Source organism: Myiozetetes cayanensis, unplaced genomic scaffold (assembly GCF_022539395.1).
Source record: "Myiozetetes cayanensis isolate MyiCay16 unplaced genomic scaffold, myiCay2020 scf2-11, whole genome shotgun sequence".
Lineage (NCBI taxonomy): Eukaryota > Metazoa > Chordata > Aves > Passeriformes > Tyrannidae > Myiozetetes > Myiozetetes cayanensis.
This window is the reverse complement of record NW_026087411.1, coordinates 36431512-36456542: the sequence shown is the minus strand read 5'-3', so window position 1 is coordinate 36456542 and position 25031 is coordinate 36431512. Positions and strand designations below refer to the sequence as shown.

At 38.4% G+C, this 25031-nt stretch overlaps 1 protein-coding gene across 3 annotated transcripts in view; it reads right to left on the bottom strand.

Moving 5' to 3' along the window:
* Positions 1-24790, bottom strand: part of PLD5 (phospholipase D family member 5) — a 212859-nt gene extending 188069 nt beyond the window's left edge. For all 3 annotated transcript variants that reach the window (XR_007628899.1, XM_050315205.1, XM_050315208.1), the window contains exon 1: positions 24325-24790. Coding sequence is in view for 2 of the 3 variants with exons in the window: in XM_050315205.1 (XP_050171162.1) it covers positions 24325-24510 (186 nt within the window). In the remaining variant the exon portion in view is untranslated. The remainder of the gene's footprint in view (positions 1-24324) is intronic.
* Positions 24791-25031: the final 241 nt, after the last annotated feature.

Below are 25031 nucleotides of genomic sequence, written 5' to 3'. Positions count from 1 at the left end.
AGTCTTTTTTTTTGGGGGGAAGGGAAATGTAACTATTTCCATTATTTACAACAGTGACACATTACATTTCTGTACACAACAAAATAAAGCTTCCTGTATATATAAATATCCTTAAGATGGTATCAGCCTTTGAATCTGCTATAAATAATTTGACCACTAATTGGAGACAAAGCTACTGTGTCCACATAGTTTACAAGAACTATTCAAAACCATGAATCGGTCTAGTCTGAGTTGCTAATTTCTTTCCACAGGTCTAAATATTTTTCTTTGTTTAGTCTTTACAATTAAATAAATTAGATTTGGATTTTATTCTGATCTCAATATCTGAAGGGAGTTGTTGACACCACTTTTATTCTCTCTCTGCGTCTCTCTCAAAGCAAGGTAGTTCACTACTTCATGAAAACCAATCTCTTGGAAAAGAAAGCTATACTTGGATATACTCTCCTTGGAAATCTCTTCTGACCACTTTTCAGTAGACTGTTTTCAAAACTTCACTGAGCTCTCTGAACATGGGAGAACTTCCAGCTAATTCAGTATGGAATTGTATGGAAAAAAACCCCAAAACCAGACCCTCCGTAACCAAGGACCAGAGCTTCAATCCCATCAAGTGAAATTGTAAGATATATTATGCAAATGTAAACCCTACATTGTTTTCCTGAAGAGTTTACTTTTTGGCTATATGATGGGTATATCTTAATTAGTATTTTAGGTTGCTTCAAGACCGTGCTTTTCTAAATATACAAGTCTCCTGACTTCTGTGTTTTGCACTGGAACCTAAGAAGCAGGGAACAAACATTTTCAAGACATAAATACTTACTAATATATATTAAAAAAAAAAAAAAGTGTCATCAAGTTACAAAAAATCTCTTATCTCTTCTGATGCTTGGAATCCCGAGATGATAAGCATTGGATGGACAGGGCATTGGCACAATGAGAGGTTCACCAACTCTACTTTCACTTGCATGAGGTTGTGCTTACAATACAGACTCATGTATCACTGAAAGCAATCAAGTCTGGAATATTAACTTAACTTTGAAGAGTACTTTGGTGGGAGACTCTATTATTCCTTTCTCATTAATAAACCAACAGTTCCTGGGAACAGGTATATACAATATTTTCACATGGATTAAATACACAGCTCAAGTAGCTAGCAGTTACCTGTACTCTTGCCAAGGAGGAATACATCTATATTTGCTACCACACAGATTACTAACTTCTTCTACAATAGTCTTCTGAGCCAGTCACCATAATCCCTGTTTCAGTTTGCTTCACGAGTGCAACTAATACTCAAAAACTTCTAATTGGTGTTCAGTCAGTGGAACTGGTAAAGAGCAAGTCCTATTAAAACTTTCCAAATATGTATAGCACAGACACTCAACCTTAGCACTAACTATGTTTGCTTTAAAGATCTGCTTATATTGCCCTGTGCTATTTGTTATTGTAGACATATCTGTGCAAGTGCCAGGGCTAGATGGAAACTGAGGGCAGTATGCCTCATCTTGCTAGACACTTGCAGTACAGAAAGACAAGCCCAAAAGTGAAATACAGTGACTAGGACATTAATCTAGGAGTTAGAGAACTAATTTAAATCCAAAACCAACAAACTGAGCGAGACAAATTGCCATTCTCTGCCTTTATTTCACCTCCTTGGTCTTCATGACAAGACCTGCCTCTTGCTGCATTAGCACAGCATACTGCATTAAAGGCCCTATCTCTGTACAGAACACTAATTCACATTATTATACAGTATGCTGCTAAAAACATAAAGGTGACCTCCAACTTTCTCTATATGCTTTCACACAAATAATTTCGTTTCTGTGGAATTAGAATAAATCAATATTGTCTTTATAAATTAGGACTGTGTCACACAGTGAACCTGAAACTTGGCCAACTTTGTCCCTATGATCTGAGAATCCAGTCCAAATCCCTGAACGTATTTGAAAGGGAATCCCATAGCCAAGTCACTCCATCTTCACTGCTACCGCAACTGCAAAACTGATGATAGATGCTTACATGTCTTCAGATTTTGAGTGAATTCAACACATGTTGATTATGCAGTTTGAACCAAAACAGCTTTTGCAGCTGGGGAAAAAACCCAACAAACACAAACAAACAAAAAAACAAACAAAAACCCAAAACAGCCTCAGCAGAATAAGCAGATGCTCCAGTACTATACTTCACATTTTCAAACCACTGAATCCATACTAACTATTATATAAAGTTGCTGTTATATCTTCTGAGCCAAGGGGCCAAGGAGATAAAGTGAATAATCTGAAACTGTTCAGATTCTCCTTCTATCCAAAATATAGCATGGTTTTCATACTTTCCTACATATATTTGTAACATTATCCTTTGGACATCTACCACAACATGAACACATTTGTAGCAATGTAAAAGACTGTTAAACTCTGTCTTATGCACAAATATATTTAACATGCATTTAAAAAAAAAAAACAACTATATAATTGTATACTTAAAAAATGGTGAAAGAACAAGGAAATCTGTAACCTGAAATAGTCTGACAGCATTAGTCAATGAGACAAGAATAGTTATTTTTGTTTTAAACGGCATAAGTGCCCGCACAAAGGCGTAAAATGATTTACAACTCTTCAATGAAAAGAAATCAAACCAAAAATGAAACAACAACAGAAGTGGAAACCCAACCTTTCTGTAATAGAAGTTTGACAAGAATGAACATAAAACAGGTGTTGTCAGATATACTTTGTAAGCAAAGCATACTTGTTGCAGTCTTTCACCAATTATTCTATGAATTCCTATATTCATACATTTTTACCAGTCTCTACCATATCTTACTTAGACAAAAACTACAATTGTTGATTGATAACGATATATTTTACCAAAGAAGTTGCCTTTCCAGCATCTATCTTACTGAAGAGTATTGACCCAATGACTCTGATTTTCTGAGAAACTGAAACAATAGAATTTTCTGTCTGAAGAATAGGGGTGTAGCCATCACAAAGGTTCTTTGAATATTGCCTAATTTATATTTTCTCTTACCTACTGCACAATAACTGCCTATTCTCTAGTGCTCCAAGTCTACAGGCACTCAAAACATTAGGATCTCAGATGGCAAGCAGTGCAGAACATAAACAGGTAATAAATCACCTGACTAGTTCAAGGTAGGTGTTAGAAAGAGGTGGTAGGCAAGACAATTAATCTTGCTATCTTTATTTCATTTTTAAAATCACGAACTAGTACTTGCTTGTTTTAGCATGCAGACTCAGGGAACTGTAAAAGTACTTAGAACTATATGCCCTACTTGCACCATTTTTTAATTTTTTTTTTAATGGAAACAAAGATAACATTAATTTTCTGAAAAATGATCACGTAATTATGTGAGGTCTCTGGTTTACAGCCGTATGTAAAACACAGCTTTCTGTTATTATAGAGTGTTTCCTTTTAACAGAGGGGAGAAAGGTATACTGTAAGGGCAGCACTACTCATTCATGTTTAAACAGAAAGAAAAACCAACCAAACAAAACAACACCAAAAAAAAAATTAATACAAGTAAAAAACACATCATACCCAAGTCCCATTCCCTCAAGTAGTTGTAATACTACTCATTTGTAATGAAAAGGATTCCATTTCAAACCATGCCAAACTAAAGAGCAATTCAGTATCTGTGCTGAATATTTCCTTAAAAATGAAGGACAGCTAAAGCCCCAATACAAGGGCTTGACAGTAATCAGCACTATACAAGCCATCAACATTTCTTCCCACAGAGCTTAAAACAGAATAGTTGATTGCAAGTTCATTGGAATTAACAGAGTTTTCCATGGTTTTGGATTATGTCCCAGAGATATAAGCAGGCACAAGGAGACTGGAACATAAGGCAAGGTAACAGAAAAACACATTAACAGTAAGATCGAGCTTACTTTATGTTCTGAGAAACAATTTGTACACCTGCTTTATTTCAAAATCCTAATATAATTATACTGCAGGCTACATTTGTGTACAAGAGGCAGCAGTTTTTTAAACTGAAGTTCTTTAGCTTATTTAAAGATGAAACACTAAAACCAAGCATAATAAATAATAATAAATGTATTAATAACCCACAGGGGCTTGGTAATTTTGTAAGCAAAGAACATAATTGTGTCTTTTTTATATGAACTTTAATGAAAAAGATTAGATACATCAGTCATAACTCTGATCAGCACAAAATGCAAGAATACTAAGTTCTAAATATTTTCTTAACACGAACCACTATTTAAATCTTTAAGCTGATGATTAAAATGTAAGATCATCCACCATTCAGTATTACACTTAGTTATAGCTAATGCAGTCCAGAGGCAGAAGGATGGACTACGTGACTCTTAATCTTTTGTTCAGTCTTGGGTTTTTGTGATTTACTTAGAAGAGGGACATATTTCATGGGCATGCTTCCAGCAATCCAATTATAAAATGTATACTATTGTAAGAATTGACAGAATGTATACACATTATCTTATTACCCCATTTTACTTCTTTTCCATTTCCCAGCAAAGCGACCTTTATATTCTCAGAAAAAACACCTATTACATGTATTTTTGTTAAGCACTCTTTTGTCAGTGCAACAGCTAATAGCTAATAGGTCTCTGTGCCACATTGTTTACATATGTTACAATTTAATAAAAAAAATTATTTTATAAAGTTATAGAGAAATGTAGCAAAATATGTGAATAACCATCTCTCAAAGGTCACCTGTTGATTTAAATAATTACTCCAGTGACTTGAAAAAAACTAAATGAGCTGGTAATTTGTTTTCATTTTATAGATTTATTCAAGAATAAACAGGTTTAGTATTTGATCTTGCACAGTCTCCTGTAAGATCCTCACAGGAAATCTGATGAAATGTGGGTAGACTGTGAAGTGGAGTGAAAACAGGCTGAAGTGCCAGGTCCAGAGGGTGGTGACCTGAATGATGGGGCAAAGCATATGTTCAGCAAGTCTGCAGATGATGCAGAACTGGGAGGAGTGGCTGCTATACCTGAGGGTTGTGCTACCATCCAGAGGGACCTTGACAGCCTGGAGAAATGGGTTGACAGGAATCTCATTAAGATCAACAAAAGGAAATGCAAATTCCTGCACCTGGAGGGGAACAACCCCACCAGTATATGTGTCAGCACATGCTGGGGGCAGTAAGCTGGAAAGCAGCTTTGCAGAAGAGGCCCTGGGGATCCTGGTAGACACCAAGTGGAATATGAACCAGCTTTATGCCCAGGTGGCAAACAAGACCAATGGTATCCCAGTATCCACCAGCAGAAACACTGCCAGCCAGTCATGAGAGGTGATCCTACCCCTCTATTCAGCCGTGGTGAGGCCACAGCTGCAGTACTGTGGGCAGTTCTAGGCTCCCTGGTACAGCAGAAATATGGAGCCATGGAGAGAGTTTAACAAAGGGTCATGAAGACAGTTAAGAGAGTCCATCACTATGTGCAAATATCTGAAGAGAAGGAGATGTCAACAGAGTGGAGACAGACTCTTATCAGTGGTGTCCTGTGACAAGACAAGAGTCAATGGGCACAAACTGAAATGCAAGATATTCTGTCTGAACATCAGGAAATGCTTTTTTAATGTGCCCAAGTGAGTTGAGTCAGAGTGCCCAGAGAGGTCCAGAGGAGTTCCCATCCTTGGAGGTAATCCAAAGCTGTCTGGACATGGTCCTGAACAGCCTGCTCTCGGTGTTCCTGCCTGAGCACAGGAGTTGGAAAAGACAACCTCCAGAGGTCCTTTCCAATGTCAGCCATTCTGTGAAGGCAAAGCAGTGAGTTTAGCTGCAGGAGCTTTTTTCCCCAAAACTACCTTAAGCTTCTTTCCTCCCTGATCTGAGTTTTCTAGTTTTTCCTTATGATTATCTTCTTCAGGCATTTCTGTGAAAGACAGCAAGAAAAAAAACCTACTATGTTTTACACTGTATATTCTGGGAGGAAATATTCATGTACATAGCTTGACTATGTTCAATATTTTCCTAATTTGATGTTAAAACAGAGAACAGCTCAGAGGTTAGTAGGTTTTGTTTGGTTTTGTTTGGTTGGTTGGTTTTTTTGTTTTTAACCTCAAGCATAATGAAGAAAAATAATTAAAATGCTTCTGAATTTTTCTGTTCAAAGTCTACTTGTTTCAAAAAAAGCCTGGCTTAATTATGGCTTACTATGAAGACCATACACCATGGAAGCAAGTTTTAGAATATCCATTGTGCCTGCATATCCACATTTCTTGACATAATTCTTTTACTCCAGTGTCTCCTATTACAGCTTGCACTGTTTATCCAAATATTTAAGGATAAGCTGTCCTAGCTGTGAGAAGCTATAGCCACACAGAGTATGCAAATAGTAATAAATGCCATAAAAGTTATTGGAATGTGTGTGCACTCCTTAAGACAGATAAGAAGTACTTTATATGGGAAATGAAGTAACTGGTAAGTAGTATTATGAATTTGTACTAGGAATACAAGATTAATCAAAAAAGTCCAGTAACACATGCCTCAAAGTTTCACCCTTCCTGAAAGGAAACAGTAGCTAAATCAGTATGCTAGAAGACTGAAAACAAGAAATCTGAAGTTGCATAAAGCTCTCTGAAGCAGACGTTATTACGAATTGTTGGTATTAATACTGCCTTTCAAAACCAGGACCTATACTGTCCCTGAACTCACATTCACCTAGAAGCCAAACAAAAGCCCTTGTTCAGACAAGCAAGCCTAAGAAGGAGCCCTAGTAACATGCTAAAATGTAATATGATAGTGTTTAAACTTTCACCTGTCAAGAACACAATGATATGCTTCACTTTGCTCTTGGCTCCAAGTTCTGCAAGGCAGTGAGGACACATCCTGGTAAATATAAGAACTTCCAAGCAAGTCAGAGCCCTTCCTCAGAAGTCAGTAGACAAGCCTACAGAAATAACCTAGTCTTGTCATTTTGGGCAATAGTTTCTCTGTAATGCTTTGGATTAGGGTAATTAGAATTTTGCTTCTTGAAACTAACTGCATAATGGTTAATGTTGACATTGACATGGAACAAAAAGGTAATTGAAGTAATTTCTCCTCAAATATCATCTTGTACTGCAACAGCCAGAGGCATTGGGCTACAGCCATTTAGGTTGCTGCTCTGTAAAAGACAGAGGCCTACAAAGCATACTCTGTAACAGGCCATGAAGAAGTCAGACACATCTCTAAAGATGCCACATTGCTTTGCATTTCAACCAACCCAAGTATGTCAACCATCAAAAGGGAGGTTTCTGATCAGCTCCTCTCATCACATTCCTGCTTGTTAGATACCAGATCAGTAATTGTTGGGTTGGAACTACCTTGACTGGGGGGAAGGGGGCGTATGTGTGTGTGGAGGGGGAAGAGATAGATCAAACCCCACAGAGGAGAGGTGGCTTCATATCCCTCATAACAAGCCCCTGGAGCCCAGATGGGGAAGCCCTGGAGTAGCTGTCAGTCAAAAGCAGCCTGGGAAAACTTCAACACATCCCATTTCCTGGAGCCCCTAACTCAGCCTCAGATTGGCAGGGACAATGAGAAGAGTGCCCCTCACCATGGCCTGGAACGTGGGTCAGAGGCACCACCTTGGTGGGTTGGCTACACAGACCAGAGCAGATAAAAACAAAAGCATACGTTTGCCACATGTCACAGCCCTGCCATCTGGACATGTGAAAGCTCCAGCTCTTCCACAAGGTTCCAGTGCTAGCTATATCATCTATCTCCCCCTCTTTCTCTCTTCTTGCTCCCTCTTCTCTCTTTCTTTGCTCCTTTCTTGATGCTTTGGGTAGCTTAAAGTTGGAGGAATTGAATTTTGACTTAAGTGTTGTGGACTAGTATGGGTTGGGTCAGTATTGTGGTGGAACATTTTGTCTAGCTTGTGTGGTGCCCTTTTGAACTTTTGCCAAGTTCCCCTAGTTTCTCCACTAAATTATCAATATCCCCTCTTGGGAACAAGTATGTGGCTTATTCTCTTGACGCCATCTCAAGGTATTAAAGAGCCCTATATATATATATTTTAAAGTAAAACTCCTGGCTGAGCCTGTGAGCTTGCAGCTCAGGGGCTGGAGTGTTATACTGCTCTTTTCTCTTCATCGAATTTGGCTTACCCTGCAGCAACATGATTGCTAGATTAGTTTCAATACCAACCCGCAGATGAGACATGCATAGAATTGTATCTAAAATCTCCAGTGTACCATCTATTCTGGTGAGCTGAAATGAAAAATTTTATATTATCATTTATCTAAAGTATTCATATGGCTCATAACTTGTCCATATGTATATCTTATTATCTTCACTGGATATATCCCCAGAACCCTCATAAAACACTGATATAGCCCATTATTTGTGCAGAGAAACAAGTTGCAGTGACAGTATGGTACCTTGCTCAAGATCACAAGAAAAACACAAAACATGTTTCCATTCTATCTTTAAAATGAGTAGTTCTGAGAAACTTCCTGTCTATGACCAAAACATTTCTTAGGTTAGGTCAACTTCAGGGCACTCAATCTAGAAACTGAATATAAACTCATAATAAAGTGAAAATTTAATAATATTTTCTCTGCTCAGATCCATGTCTCTTTTAAGGACTAGCCAATTTTCTGGAGCCAGACAAACTTCAAGGAAGTTAAGTAAAGCTAACTTTGCAACAGAAGAAACTTCTGGCAGATGAGGAAACGTGGTCAACACCTTGAGTCTCAAAGTACTACTTCTACTGTTAGATGTTCTTTTCTCTAATACAAAGAAAGAATTAGTTGCAAATATGGTCTCAAATCTCTTAAGCAGAATAACAGTCACTGTAACTGCACACAGCTTGCCTTGGCGGTAATCCTGGGAAGGTATTAGCCAGATGCACTTAAGAGTAGGTGCAGGGGAGGAATTACATCCACTTCTTTCTTAGAGTTGGAAATGGCAAATATTTCCCACAGTCAAAGTGAGGCCAGACTCAGGAATCAGCCACCGAGAGGCCAAGCTTTTCATACTTGAAGAGAGTAGGCAGCAAGTGAGGAAGATGATGTGGACATCACTCGGATTTACCAAGAGCAAATTGTATTCGACTAACCTGAATGCCTTCTGTGTGATGTGACTGTGAACTCTGTGGACTAGAGGAAAGTAATCATACTGCATAGCTTGACGTTACCAAGGCTTCTGAGCTGCTGACAGTCTTCCATATAACCCTTACAGAGAAACTGGCAAGGTGTGCACTGGATAACCATATAAGTTGGGTTAGAAACTGTACAGCCCATTGAGCTAAATGGGTTGCAGTCAGCATACAGAGGCCAGCTGGTGCCCAGATACTACATGAGTATCTCAGGGATTGCTACCAGGACCAGTATGGAGCAACAGAAGGCTACAACTCAGAGAGAAGTCAGCAGTCTCAAGAAATGGTCTGACAGAAGCCCTGTGAGTGTCAACAGCAAACGTAAAGTCCCACACTGAGGAGAGGACCAATATAAATACTAACGAATCAACTTCCTTTCAAGTAAGTAATTAAAATTAGTCCCCAGTAAAGCAAATGGATGAATTAGCTGGCTAAGGGTAACAGAGACAGTCATGCAAGAGATTATGTTATCTTGGCCAGAAATTCAAGCAACAAAAATCTCACAACTTTTCAGAAATTAAAATGAAAGAAAATAAACTAGTTCTATGTTTAAGATCCCAAAAGACATGACAAAATGAAAAGGCAAGTGTAAAATCAACACATCCACCCCCTTAAATCTGAATATATACGAGAAAAAGAAGCTTCCCAAGAGTGTTAAAAAACTTTCTACAGACAGTTTGAGCTTTAAGTAACACCTTCTCCTCACCTTGAAATTGGTCCACTAGAATGCATACATGGTCAGGAATTCAGGATAGAGAAACTGAAAGAAGCACTATTATTCAAGTGCTCACCAATCCAGTGCTTTTTATCTGAAACCAAAAATTAATTTTCTCAACGATGCAAACCCAAGGAAAGTAATTTAAGAATTGAAACCGTTGCTGTTGCCATACCTGGCATTAACACTGTACTTGGAGGCAACTCCAGGCAGTAAAACTTTTCCCCATTGGGCCTGATTTTCTCATCCATACTCTTTATATCTTCCTGTCCCACAACAGAAAGGAAAGAAGAAAATAAAAGCTTCCTGATTATCTGAAATATCCATATCAACCCATGTTTCACATATCAAGCAAAAGTGTTCACGCAAACACAATGGAAAGGAAGGAATTTCAACTCTCAGGAAGACAATGTTGTCACACGAGTTACAAATGGACACTAGTCATAGCATGCGATGGGTTATTCACACAGAAAAAATTACAACTGAGGTGACTGCATTGTTCTCCCTACATGCTTCAAATATATAACAACCTTACAGATTATATGATAGCATTAACAAAGAAAAACTACTATTTTATTTCTGTAATCTTGCTTTAGAGTAGACAGGAAGGTATTCTGCTTTTAATGTAGTTTTTGTTGAAAAGTGGTATGAACACTGCTTGAATTTTTTCCTAAATAAATGGCAGCTTACCTGACATAAAGACTACAGAAAGCAACAAAACCCCTGTATCTAAGAATAAGTATATTTTAAAAAATCAGATGAGACTACTACATTTTACCTCTGTTTTCAGAAGTTATATGCACTGAATTGCAAATAAATAAAGAATTTAAACCAACAGAAACTTGCAGAGAACTTGTCAGCTGCATCAGAACTGAAAAAATTAACTCACAATTAGAATATCCTCAGCTTTTGGAAAGCAAGAGTGACACCTGTTCAGTCTAAAGACTTCATATTCCCCTCTTTGGTGGTTTCTGTAGTTTCCACATTTGTCACTTGAAGGTATGTAACAGAAGGTAGTTAAACAAGCCAATGACTCCCCATGTCTCAGGAAGACACTAGAGTCCATGATACCAATATAAATTAAAAAAGAAAATCAATCTCTGCATCAACAACCATGTACGTTCTTAGAGCCCACTATTCCAAGGAGTCCACAAAAGTTACTTCTGCTATTGTTTTGCTACAACATTTGGCCAGTGGAGATTCACGATGGAGCTTCTTCTCAGCCAGAGCCTTCAGGTGAAAGCAGTGAGTCTGCCAAAGTGAGTACACCAAAAAAACAGACAAAACCAAACAGCAACAAGAAAAATAAGCAAACAAAACCCATGACCTTTCTATTTCTAACTGCTTGCACAAAAGTACTAAGCTAATACAGAACTCAGAACTCAAAACCACTGCATGGAAAAAATCAAACAAAATAAATTTTGTCCCTGTCATCTCACAGGACAGATCTTCTCGTCTGATTTGGCTATCCAATCCAAAAGCTTTCACAGGCTGAGATGAAGAATCATGGTTTTACTTCCAGAATCCTAAAGATCTTCTATCTTTGTACCTACTACTACAAGCAAGTTTTCTCCTCATTTCAGGAATCTTCCAGACTACAGTTTCCTTTAGTTTTCTTCAAGTTTCCCAGTTCCTCTCTTCTGCTTGCCCCACCTCCAACCCTAAAAGCTTCTCCAGGCCTCAAGGCTCAGCTGCTCTCAAAAATCACTCATCTCTCCCTTCCTGCAAAGCACAGCAGCCAGGACAATACAAGAGAACCTTCTTTCTGCTGCCAAGATTTCTTTTTTCTTTTTTTTTTTTTAAACAAAAAGGAAGAAAACAACACAATGCATGGTAAACAGGCAATAAATACAATTAAACAAAGCTCTCAGTTACAGTATCACGCTCAATAGTTAGAAGTATACGTATACATATACATGTAATTAAAGCTAATTAAGAAGAGCTAGAACACGCTACTGTAAAATCAATACAACTCACAGAAGAGAGGCCAGTACCAGTAGTTTTGTTGTTTTCAGATTACATCATCATGATGTCTCTAATTAGACAATGTTGTTTTGGGAAGGTGTTTTCTTCATGATGGCAGTAATCAAACACCCATGAGTAACTGGTACCTCATCAAGCTACTCGAGTAGAGTAAGAAATTCCATGCTAAGAGCCTGAACAAATTAGCCAGATATGCTATCAAAAATTAATAATGTCCAGAAATAAACTGAGAACATCTGATGCCAAAGGGAATGATAAAGTGAATAAACAAAGCAAAAAGCATCCACAAAGGTTCTTACAAAGTATTTTTCATCTTCTAAATACTGGAGAAAAAGGCATTTAAAAAAACCCAAAACACAAGCAGCTGTTAGAGAGAGACTTCTATCAAAAGAGAAATCATAGAAAGCAACAGCTCAAAACCAATAACCAAATTAGTCCAAACAGGAAAGGACCTTACAGCCTTTCAAAAATACCACACTCCTCACCTCCCTTATATAAGCAATGTATTTAAAAAACAAAACCACACAAACACAACATACACAGACAGTGGAAACCTGGGAGCTAAAACATATCAACATTTCAAATGTTTCATGTGTGTCTTAGGTATTCTGGTCTGTAAATCAGAAAGTATTACTATACAGTGCTACTCCTATAATAAACAGGCATTTCTAACAAAAATTCTTACTAGATCGGAGAAAATCCTATTTACTACCTGCACAAACTAACTTCAAAAGATGCACTCTCAGTTGTCTATTTCTGAAAAACAAAAATAAATGTACAATCACTTGAAAAAACATATTCCATAAGACTGGGAAACAGTTTTTTTTCATTCTCTGCAAAGCACAGTAGTACAGTTGCTTGTATTTCTCTGCACCGAAAAAATCAGAGCTCTCATTTAACTCAAAGGAGAGAGATTGTGAAAGAATACACTGTTGGCAGACACTACAAAGTCACAATGGTGATGAAAACTTTTGTTGCTCTTCGTGTAATCATTGTGTTTTGAATTACTAGATCTACAGACCACACTTTCAAGGTTGTTGGCCAACTCCAAATGTCCAAACTCCAGTGTCACACAACGCAGACACTTCCATCATCCTTGTAAATTCAGGGTTTTCAGAGGTGCATATTCAGGAATTAGGAGTTTTAATCACTTAAGAACTGCTGAAAGTATTGACCTGCCAGTATAAAAATCATGTATAAACCTTGTAAGAGAAGTGTATTTTTACAGATCCTACATATATTTCACTCACCACATTTTCCCACACAAGGTGCACCACAGAAGGTGGCATGCAATACCAAAACAGGGCTGGGGATTTTTTAGAGAAGTTCAAGGGGACAAGCCAGCAGGGTGAGAACAAGGAACTAAAGAAAAATAATTTAAAAATTAGGCATCATGAAAGAACTGATGCGATTAAATTAATAGGAAAAAAAAGGAAAGACCAAAGGCCTTGGTTTGGGTAGATAAACCCAACCTCAGAGAGAGAAAAAGGGAAACAGTTGTGCAATATAGTATATTTCAAAAAATGGATATGAACAACAGTTATTTAAAGCCAAACAGAATGCCTGGAACAGTCCCAGCACAGACACAGAATAAAAGAACAAAGTGTACACACTGAAGAAAAAGTATTTTTTAAAAGTTGAAATTTCCAGCAGGCCAAGGTTTCAGCTGTCATTTGGTTGCAGAAACAAATGGATTGAGGCTGACGTGCATTAAGAACTTATACCACGCAGCCAGAGAATACTGTCTGGCACATTCCAGCTTTCTGCAGCAGGAGTTTGATGCAACTAAGCCATGACAAAAAGGCTTAGAGAGAACAATACTGCAGAAAACGGGATAAAATAACACAGAAAGGGTTAGGTGCCTGCCAGAAGCCCAACAGGGAATTGAAAGAAAAGCCTGCAGGGGCATCAGCTCACATTGACAAAGGAAAGCACCTTGTTCAAAAGGGTAACATTTTCCAAAATATTTAAGTGTTTTGTTTCATGATAGAGACAAAGGAATTGCTGTCCCTACTCAAACAATAAATCATTGTAAAACATTGTAAAATCCTGAAACAGAAGGTGTATTGATACATTATGATGCTCACAATAGTCCCAACAAGCACCAATCAATCTTCAACATCAGAGATTTGGTATAAGTCACGTTCTACTAACAAATCACCCAAAACATAGTTTCGAATTGCAAATAATTTCAGAATAGTTTGGCTTTCATTCATTGGTATCCTTTTTGTTTGCTTGTTTTAAGTAATTAATTTTCAAGTTATCTTTCCTCAGAACTTCACAACATCACCTGCAGTAACCAGGGTGTCTATGCAATCTTTATTTATGTAACATGACTTAATCAAAAGATTCATCTTCTCAGGGATCTAAAAAAAAATCACAGTTTCAATATAGAGGCAGCATTGAATATACTTCATCCCATACTGTTTTAGGCAGCACTTATGCACAGGACTGCATGCAAATTCTGTCAGGAGCAGCCAAAGCCACAGGAAAGATGCTGTTTCAGAATTTCTATATGACCCCTAATCACTTTGTTTCTTCTTAGTGTTCTAGAAACACAAGTCTTTCTAGATGCTAGATGCTTTCTAGTGGTCCTACCCAGCAAATAACTATGGGGGAATAGCAGAACTTGATATGAGTCTCCATCTTTATTGTAGCCACCAGTCATAAAAATAGACATTCTTCTCTTTGCTCACCTAATAATTTGTCACAAGAGGAAAAATAGGTTTTGGAGGTTTTGTTCTTTGGTTTTTGTTTTTTTTCCCAATTATTATCACTGAAGTAGGTGCACATTTCCACTTAAATGAGCACAAAACATGAAAGCAGATGATACTTGCTATCACTAAACTGAGACCATATTCCAGTTTAGGTTTCATCTTCTTCGTAGCATTATGGGCATTTTTCTTCACTTACACTTTCTAGTGAGGAATAGAAGTATTCTGATGGGCAGCAAAGAAATAATTTTACAGGTAGTTTTGTTATGCTGAGCTTTCTTTAGGTATCCATTCTTGGCAGATAATTGCAGTTTCAAATGCATCCTGCATCTGACTTACTTCCTTCTGTATTCTCCATTCCGAAACACTTTAAGGTGGACTTAAATGGTAAGCAACTGTATCTGTATAATTTTTTTCATATTCACATAGGCACTACAGTTACTTATATCCCATCTGTTATATTAGGATGCTTTGTCCTTTTGATAGCCTGTCAAGCATTTTCCCCTGTGCTAACTGCAAAGTTTTCTCAAATAATGTATCCAGCAACCAGCCTGATGATCCAGAGACTTAAAGCTCAAGGAAAGGTGAGTCCAACACAGATTTTTCCTCCAACTGCTTAGCATGATATATTGAACTTGCTTTTTAGCTTCAAATCCATGACAGCTGAGCTGATCGACAGTCTTCTCTCAGGGAGCTTAAATCCATAGTAATGAAGTCAATGGACCATGGTTTTGGAACAAGATCAGACAAAAGTGCACAAGTTGCATAGTGTTCAAATCACTGTCACCTTTAACGCCGTTCCCAGAAGTAAATAAACAGCCTCAGCTGAGGTGATGCCTGAAGTTTATCCAGCACATAATTCATATTCCCTTATCAAAAAACTCCAGCCGAGAAAGGATCAGTCATGGCACTTAGAGGACAGCAGCACAATTTCTGTAACATGAAAAGCAGTAGTGAGACAGAGACATGCCATGTTTACTGTGGCTGGAAGTGCTGAAGACCTTAATAACTTTTACATGTTCCCATGTTTCAAAACAAATATAAATCTGTTCATTATGGCAGGGTTCTTACAGCATATACTAACTTTAGGAAAACCAAGTTAGAGTTCAAGCTCAAGCAAATATGCCTTTATTGCAGTAACAATAGGATCGAGAAATTCAAGCTGGTCACAATCACTGTCTCAGCACTGCTCCACATTTGGTTCTGCTCCAAACAGTTTAAAATACCTTGGGGAAATCCAGCCTATTTTATGTATCAGAATGGTAGGAATTATCTGAATCCCTATTTGTTTTATTAGCAGCAATTCTCAAGTACATGAGTTTTTTTATTCCATTAAACATTTAATTACAACTTTAAATAGAGAAATACAAATAGCAACAAAAATTAAAGGAGAATAGCTAGTATTTATGAGTTGCAACAACATCAACTGTAAACCAAGCTCTGATTATGTTGACATCATGCAGTCAAAAATGGAGCTTACTAAGTTCTCTTAAAATCTTGATTTTAAGTTGAGAAATTAATAAAATTCACAACTTCGTTCACCTAAAACTCTGCACATACAGAAGAGGGTTTTCAGGTTGTGCAAAAGTGGGAAAAAATAGGTAAATTTGTCTTCATCTTCAGAAAGTAATCTAATGTAGTATTACTAAAAATACCACCCTGATATTTCTCTGTCCAGGGCTAGATGCTATCTATGCAGTCAAATTCACAGTGAAAACAAGGCAAAAGATCAAAACAAAAGCAGACAAGTCCCTGTAAAAATACTAAAATCCTACATCATATTTGAAAAGCCTTTATAAAAGTTAAAGGATTCTGAAGAGCAACTCCTAAAAGAAACAAACAAAAATAACAAAACCCACAAACAAACAAAACCCCAAAAAAGGTAAAAAGGCAACTAACCAACAACAACAACAAAAAATTCCAATCTAATAAAAATTATGTTCTGATTAAATCAATTCACTTCACTGGCACCAATGTATTATTCATTTCCTCTCTTCCACCTCCTGAACTTCTGAGGTTGTCCTAACTCCCTGCACATATTTCTTTAGTTGAGTGGCCCCTCTGCCGACCAAGGCACAGTATATAGTCAAGCAACCTCAAGAAGCCCAGCACTTAAATCACTTTGAGGGGAGAGTGTAGGAACTGGCTTCCTCTGTAACACTAATGACCAGTGAATCTGTGAATGCCTCAGTTCTCAATAAACAGATCAACTGCATCCCCACGGGGTAAAATACCTACTTACACATTCAGCTCATTGTTCCCACCTGGGCATACAGGTCTTGAGCAGGCAGCAGCACAGGTTCTGGATTTGGTTGATTAGGGAATATGGATCCCATAATGCATACATTGCCTAATAGAGAAATATCCTAAAGTAATCTACTTTAGTTCCAAAGAACTATCAAGGACAAGTTGCAAGCAACTTGATTGTCCACTCGGACTACACAATCTTACTAAAGGAGTGTCACTGCATGGACAAATTAATGCTACACTTTTTCACTCTACCAGTTGTCATCTATGCAGTAATGCAAACATTTAAAAGAAAGCATCCACATCTCATTTTAAGAACCCACTTTCAGATGAAATATAACATATTACAAAATATTGTAAGAGGATATATGGACCTTCCAAGACATTAACAGGGTGCCCCTTTTTTTTTTGCTCTCAGTAATGAAACTATGAAAAAGGCATGGGAATCAGACCTGAAATAATGTTACAAAAAAAAGCAAAGCAAGAGCTGGGCAGTTATAAGTCCATCTCTTGTCCCTCAAGAAAACATTCCATCATGGAAGACAGATCCAGGGAGTCTATTGCCAGCACCTTACTCATTTTTCAGGAACAATTAAGAGTATATGATTTCCCATCTTGAATGACAATAATGTGAGATTTAATAATCATTGGCATGAGCTGGCCTGATGTATCCAGCTTACAGTAGTCTGGTAAAGTTATTTTCACTTCAGTATTTTAGCATTTAGCATATGGAATGGAAGAAGGCCTAAGCTAAACGCACAACCTGTGACAGTGACTAGCTTCTTCGGACATCCTCTCCAGACAGTGAACTGATTGCATTTGTGAGGAGTTATTAATCAAGAATAATTTTCCCGGTGTTTTAAGTACTCCTATAAAGCGTTACTGTCAATGGTCAGCTACAGGACCAAAGCAATGAAGATCGCAGAGAATTTGGTTGTGTAACAGACAAGGAGATTAAGTTGCAAGTTTCCGCAGCTCCTATTTCAAAATCCTTAAGCGAGGATAGTCAACACTGATAAAAAAAAAAAGAATGACCAGAGGTAAAAAAACTAATTTGGATTTTTCCAAATGCTGATAGCATTAGGAAAAGCAAAGCAGTGAAAATCACTTTTCCTAAACCTACACTGAAGTTAACATCTGGAACAAACACAGACCAAGATTTAGATCTTTTCTTCAGAACATAGAAAACCTCATTTATAAAAAGACTTGCATGGGTTGAATTAAACTTATATATGTATATATAAATTAATTTTAAGCGCAACTTTGAAACTTCGAGATATGGTGTTTTCCCGTGTAACAACATTAAGTCAGACGCTATAAATCAAGCTTGTTACAGTGAATATGCTCCTCAAATATTTTAAATTTAGCTTTAGAAGTTTGGATGTTCAAAGTGACTAATAACAAAATATTCAAAACTGTTGTGTTAGATTAATGCAATACAGAGGTGGCCTCTGTGAGACCAGCAGCTACCCCCATATTGGACACAGCCAGTTCCAGCTGGCTCCATAACAGACCTGCTGCTTGCCAAAGCTGGGCCCACCAACAGCACTGGCTGGTGCCTCTGTTGGTAACACACATAAGGATAAAAACCACTGCACAACAGCTATGTGAGAGGAGCAAAAAAAAATGTGAGAGAAACAGCCCTCCCAACACCAAGGACAGGAAAGGAGAGTGGGAATTAGAGGTTCCAGGTATCAGAGCAGAGATTCCTCCGCTGTCCATGAAGACAGCAGGTTGTGCCCCTGCAGCCCACGGAGGACCACACCAGAGCAGATATTCACACTGCAGTTCATGCCAGAGAAGGTGCCTGTGCCCTGAAGGAAGCTGCAGCCTGTGGAGAGCCCACAAAGAAGCAGGCTCCAGCAGGAAGTGCAGCCCATGGGGAACCCATGCTGGAGAAGTCCATTCCTGGAGCGTAACCCATGGAGAGGACCCTTGCTGGTACAGTTTTTGAAGAGCTTCAGCTAGTGTGAAAGACCCACATTAGAACAGTTTGACGAGGACTATATCCTGTGAGAGGGATCCCACACCACAACAGGGAACAGTGTGAAATAAAATGAGTGGCAGAGACAAAGTGAACAGGCTGCCAATACCCTGTGCCACTCAAGAGATTGAGGGGAAGGAGGTTGAAGATTCAGGAACAAGGATTGAAGCCAAGCCTGGTAAGACAGGAGGAAGAGAGAAGGTGGTTTTAGTCTTGTCCTTGTTTCTTTTTACCCTATATTTAATTGACAATAGATAAAATAATTTTCCCCAAACATAGCTCAGTCATAAAAGGAGTGACTGAGGTCACTTGACTCGTTCAGCTTGAAGAAAAGGAGGTTGAGGGGAAACCCCATCACAGCCTACAACCTCCTCACGAGGTGAAGTGGCAGGGCAGGCACTGACCTCTTCTCTCTGTGATCAGTGACAGGATCTGAGGGAATGGCACAAAACTGTATCAGGGAGGTTTAGGTTGGATATTGGAAAAACGTTCTTCACCCAGAGGGTGGTTGGGCACTGGAACAGGTTTCCCAGGAAGCACCAACCCTGACAGAGTTCGAGAAACATTTGGAAAACATTCTCAGGTACACAGTGTGATTCTTGGGGCCATTCTGAGCAGAGCTAGGAGTTGGACTTTGATGATCCCTGTGGGATGCTTCCAATTCAGGATATTCTATGATTCTATAAACTCATTTAACTCAAAAAAATCCAGGTGTTTGCATTTATTTCAAGACTAGGGTTGCTTTGGGAATTCTGATTTATATCCTTTCATTATTCTTCCTTAGTTGAAGCTGTTGGCTCTGTCCAGCAACTGAGTTGGCTTAACTGAGTTCTACTCCTGTTACTTGCTTTACAGTAAGCTCTGTCCTTTGTCTTTGCTTAGGTATTGCAGGTTACAGCCACACACATGGCGTCTCCTGCATCCTTCTGAAGACTATAAATCTGTCTTCAGATTTTTAACATTTTTGTTAAATTTTAATGCAAAAGCTGAAATGCACTTTTAAACTGTCCAGCAATGTTTTTGTTAACAATTTCCAGTATCGTAAGAAAAAAAACCAGAAAAATAAAAGCTACCTAAGAGACCTACTAGTTTTCGGATAGCAAAAATAAACTGCCAAAATTGGATTTGGGATTTCAACTTTATAAAGTTATTATGACCGGTAAATTAAAGTTATATTTTAATTCTGATTTGGTCATGCGGCTCTGAGAAGTATCCTGGCCTTGTCAGGCAGCATGGTGAAATGTCTCAGGCCTAACACTTTCACGTTAGATATCTGCCTCTGCTGCCAAGTGACACTGCCCTCCCTGTACCTCACAGCCACTTTTCTCTCCGGGCAGCAATGCTGCCACAGGGATATCAGTGTGCTGAGCAACTGTGTAACATCAGCTGGTCAAGTAACAGCAAGAGTACTTAGAATCTGCAAATAACAACGTTACCCTTGCTACTGATCAGAACTTCAGTAAAAGACTAGAAACGATGCAACAATTACCAATAATTTCTCCTAACTATGATTCTACTAAAGATAACAGACTGAGGCTAGCCAGGAAATAAAACTGTCCTGATATCAAATCTCCCCAAAAGTTACAGTCTTGAAGCAGTTTCTTAAAAGAGAATTTTTAAAATCTTTTAACATAATTAAGTAAACAATTAAATTTATAAGTTATTAGAGAAAGATCACCACTACATCTTTGAAAAGGAAGACCTGTATTTGTCATAAAAAGAAATATATCCTTGAAGCATATCTGTTGTAGCTTAAAAAGAAATCTATTCAGGTTCTGTTTTAAACTTTGAATATTTAAAATTAAGTTCTCTAGAATTCTTTGCTGAGATACCAGGAAAGCAGCAAAGCTACTTGTCATTACTGAAGAATGCAGAGACATGATGGAGAGCTGCTGTAAATAACCAGACATCGGTAACTCGCATCAGCTAAAGACTATTAGGTTAGCTACTCTTTCTCCCCCTCCACCTCTTTCTCTTAAGGAATTCACATTTCATTAAAAAAGGCAACACCAGGAAAAGAGAAACAAACAAAAACAGTATGCCAAGGAAAATTTAACACAGTTTTCACTCCAACACTTCTAACACCAGGCAAATAACTTCAGGAAGAAGCACAAGTAACTAGCTGAAGCAGATACATAGAATCTAAACCATTTCAACTCTGCAGGGATTTCAGCCAAAGGTTTGCAACATCGCTGTGGTCATATCTGCAACGTTGGAGTTCCTCACATACCTAGTAAAGTCCTCCACTGATTTTATGGCTGTTCAACATATCTGGCTACAACACACATGTATACTGAGGTCTCACTTCAGCAAAAACTCCTCACTGGACCTTTAAACATATTACAGTAGATTCATTTAATCTTAAATACAGCATCTGAGTTTACAGAAGAACAGGTGAGTTGTGTTCAGAACGTGTGTGGTAAAAGCTGTGTTGCTGCCATTTGGAAAAAGAGAATCCCACAAAAAACCACTAGCCAATCAGAAGACACATTCTATTAAGATCCATTTGAAGAACAATCAATTAGCAAGACACCAGCAATATATTCCAGATTTTGACTTCCTCAGTGGTCAGTCAATAATTAAATACTGAACTATTTTAAAGAAACTCTATCATATTTGTGCATATGAAGTTATTCTGTTCTTTTAGAAGAGAAAGAGCAGTTGAATTTTGAACCTCTTTACTACACTCTTCAAATTGAGATCTGTTTAAGGAAAGAAAACCAAACCAAGCAAAAACAGACCAAAAACCACAACACCAAACCCCACAATTTTGTTACAGTTTTGAAATCTAGAAACAAAGTGTTTATATATTTGAGATACTTTTTACATAAACAAATTGATACCGGTTAGCTTCAGAAGAAGTTTTTAATCCCTCAAACTATATATGGATTAATAAGTGTTGCACATGAATAAGTCATGCTTTTCATTTTAACAAAAGTCAATATAAAATACCTACTGTGGTCTACAGGGACTTACTGTAAGTAACAAACAAAATACACTGGTCCAATTTTATCCCTATTAGAACTGAAATCAATTTAACAAATCATTTCAATGAAGCAAAACCCAACCCCCTCCACAATGCTGAGAGAGTACATATGAGCCTTCAAAATCTGTTCACGCATATCATGACTTGAACTCACTAAATACCCTTCTTCTGCCTATATCTGTCATTGTATAGCATCAAGTCTGTGATGACATATTTTTAAAATCAGTGCCTCCATGAATGTTCATTCCTTGTATTTTGATTTCATTTGTAGGCATCAAATAATATCACTACCTCAGAGAGAGCTGTAATGACATGTTATTCACATCCTCCATCCACCTCACGAAGTTTGCATATCTTCATTATCCAGTATTGGCCATAAGCTCTCATATGTCAATGACTATACTAGTCAACCATTCAAAATGATGCATCTCAAAGTAATTTGTGTTTTGGAGTGGAAAAGTGGAGTGTAGAAAATAACTTCTTTAGAAAGAAAACACTCATAACCCTCAAAGATTTACCAGAAAATAGAAAATAACAACCTTGCTCCAAAACTGTATAAACAAAATAGAATTTATAAATAAATAGGCATTTTATTTACATTCATGCAATAGCCTATCTGTTACAACACTCATGAGTAATGCAGCTACCTTAAGCCATACAACCAAAGTATTTTCACATATCTGTTGTTGACATAGCAAGGTACTGCAGGGTATTCACAAAAATGTAAATAAATAAATACTTGATGGCAAGCAAGAAATATCAATGTTTCAATTTTTTTCTTTACATTGTTTGAGTAGGCTGTGGGAATAAAAATAAGTAGTTCAAATGGGAGGGAAATCCTCAGAAGAACATGTATTCATACCACACTGATTACCGAGAAAGCTTTTCACACAAATGCTGCAGGATTATTGAAGATTACAATTGTGACAAAACCCTGTCTAAACAAAAATAGTAATAAAAAACCCCCACCACAACAACAAAAACCAGCAAGCAAACCACACACAAAACAAAGGTTTTGCACTTTCAGTCTTCAAACAAGTTAATGCTTATTTTCCTTGTCCACGATAATATTGTATGATTTAAAATACAGGTATCTGAACATGCTATCAGAACAGGAGTTAGCTATCAAACTGTTGACAGATTATTCCCCCCCCCAATTAATACTAATTAATTTGATCATAGATATCAACATGTAAGCACATGTACCAAAAACCTGTTACAAAAGCCACAGCTCTGATTTCTGTGCTTTCTATGTTTTAGCTGTACTGAGATAAGATACTGACCTTTCTTTTTGATTCACAATGGGAGAATACTCCACTTACAAGCTTACTACTGTGAAGCCTTGTTGTCAGTGTGAAGAATCACAAAAACATGTGTTAGAAGGCAGATAGGATTCAATACCTTTCTCAACATTTGAAATGTGATATTTCCAACAGATAAGCAGTTCTTTTCATTTCCACGAAGTATAAACAACTCCAGTTTAAGATTTCACAAAGAGGAATAAAATACTCTGCAGGTTAGGGGGAAGGGAGGGTAATACTCCATGAATTAGTTGGTAAAGGACCTTTTTTCAGGTTACATCTTTAAAGGACTCTACTATGCCATCTAGGATTTTCATGTAATAAAGGCAATTTATCCTTGTAATCAGACCATTTCTATTCAAAGAAACTTCAGGTGGTTGTACCACAAGAAATATTTTTATGTGCATCTTGAAGTCAATGTGACTGTGATTGCAAATTATTCACAATGTAAAGAATGGCAGACTGTTGCATTATGCAAGCCCATCCACACTCTTTTGCATCCCTGTAAATGCAGCTACTTTCCTGTCTTGACTGTACTGCACACTGTAACAATGGGTTTCACCTAATAAGCTATTCAGGAAACTCTAACACTGCATGCAGGTCATCTCAACCCATTTCCTTGCTGTTACAAGTAACATGAAAAATGCTTTCAAACATCACACTTAGAAGCACCTTAAATTCTCATAAAATATTCACTAGAGCTATCCACAGTATCAGTTCCATTCTGGTATCAAACATACTTAGTTAAGTCATGTACTACTGCTGCAGGAAGAGATGTCTTGAAGGAAATATCTACACCATATAAATTGAGTACGTTCAAAGTCCCATGCACGAAGAAGAAAAAGAAGGGGGGGGTAAGGGTGGATAGGGTGTAGGAGAGGGAAATCACAGCTAGAATAAAAAAAAAAAAAGGCAAGCTATTTTCTTTTAGCTATTCTAGACCTACACTGTAATCACCGTGAGATAAATGCTCTAACCTCCATCTGCACCATCCCAATCTTTCTCCTCCCACATCAGTGCTGAATTCGCTGGAATAGAAGAACGAATTAGCCAAGAATGTTAAAAACTCTTTCCAGTTAGGAAGAGACTTCATGTGGTTTGGAACAGTACTGACATCCCATTTGCATCGTATTTGACCAGTATGGGACCTCTAAGTACCTCCTTTCTCTACCATTTGGGAAATGCCATGCCCAATTACTGGAGCAACACTTTTCTTCTGAAGCCCCAGCTGGTAGACAGATAGCCTAACGGAGTACCTAGACAGAAGTCTAGAAAGAAACAAAAAAGAGGGAAGGGAAAAAGAAGCTGGCTTACGTGCTCCAGTTTGTCTTTCCTCCTCAGCCAGACACTGGCACTGTAGTCCTGCTGCTTGACAGTGCTGTAGAAGTTCGCACCTACTCTGGTAAGGCTTGGAGAAGGCTCCCTGGGTCTGCTCTTCAGTCTCATCTGCTCGAAGCCCTCATGGGGGGATGAGGAGAGCCAGTCATGCCTGACTTCCATCTTGACATGACAAGGCAAAGTCCAAGGAAAATATCAAGAAATTAAGAGGCACTAGACGAAGATGGTCCAAAAAGGAACAGAATGGGGGAAGAAGAAAGAGAAGGAAATAAAAAAAACCCAAAAGCCTAAAAATGGTAAAAGAAGGGGGAGACAAGGAGAAATAACAAGGTAGGAGGAGTGGAGGGAGAAGAAAAGGCTGTAGGTACGAGAGAGGAGCGGACTGGGAGAGATGAAAGGGCACTCGGGAAAGAAGGCGCTCCAAGATGCCGCTGCTTGTTGCCCTCCCCGCCAGCAAGCTGCAGTCCAGGACCGACGCAGCGGGAAGCGGCTGCGTGCGGCTGTGCCCGGGACGGCGGCGAGGGGCGGCGCGGCCCCGGCAGCCGAGGCCGGGCGGGGCCGCCGCCTCCAGCCCGCCTGCAGGTTGGCGCAGTGGAGGGGCCGCCGCCCGCCCGGGGATGAGCCCGGCTCCTCCCCCGCCTCCCCCTCCCCGCAGCCACCTTCGGGGAAGCGGCGAGCGGTAC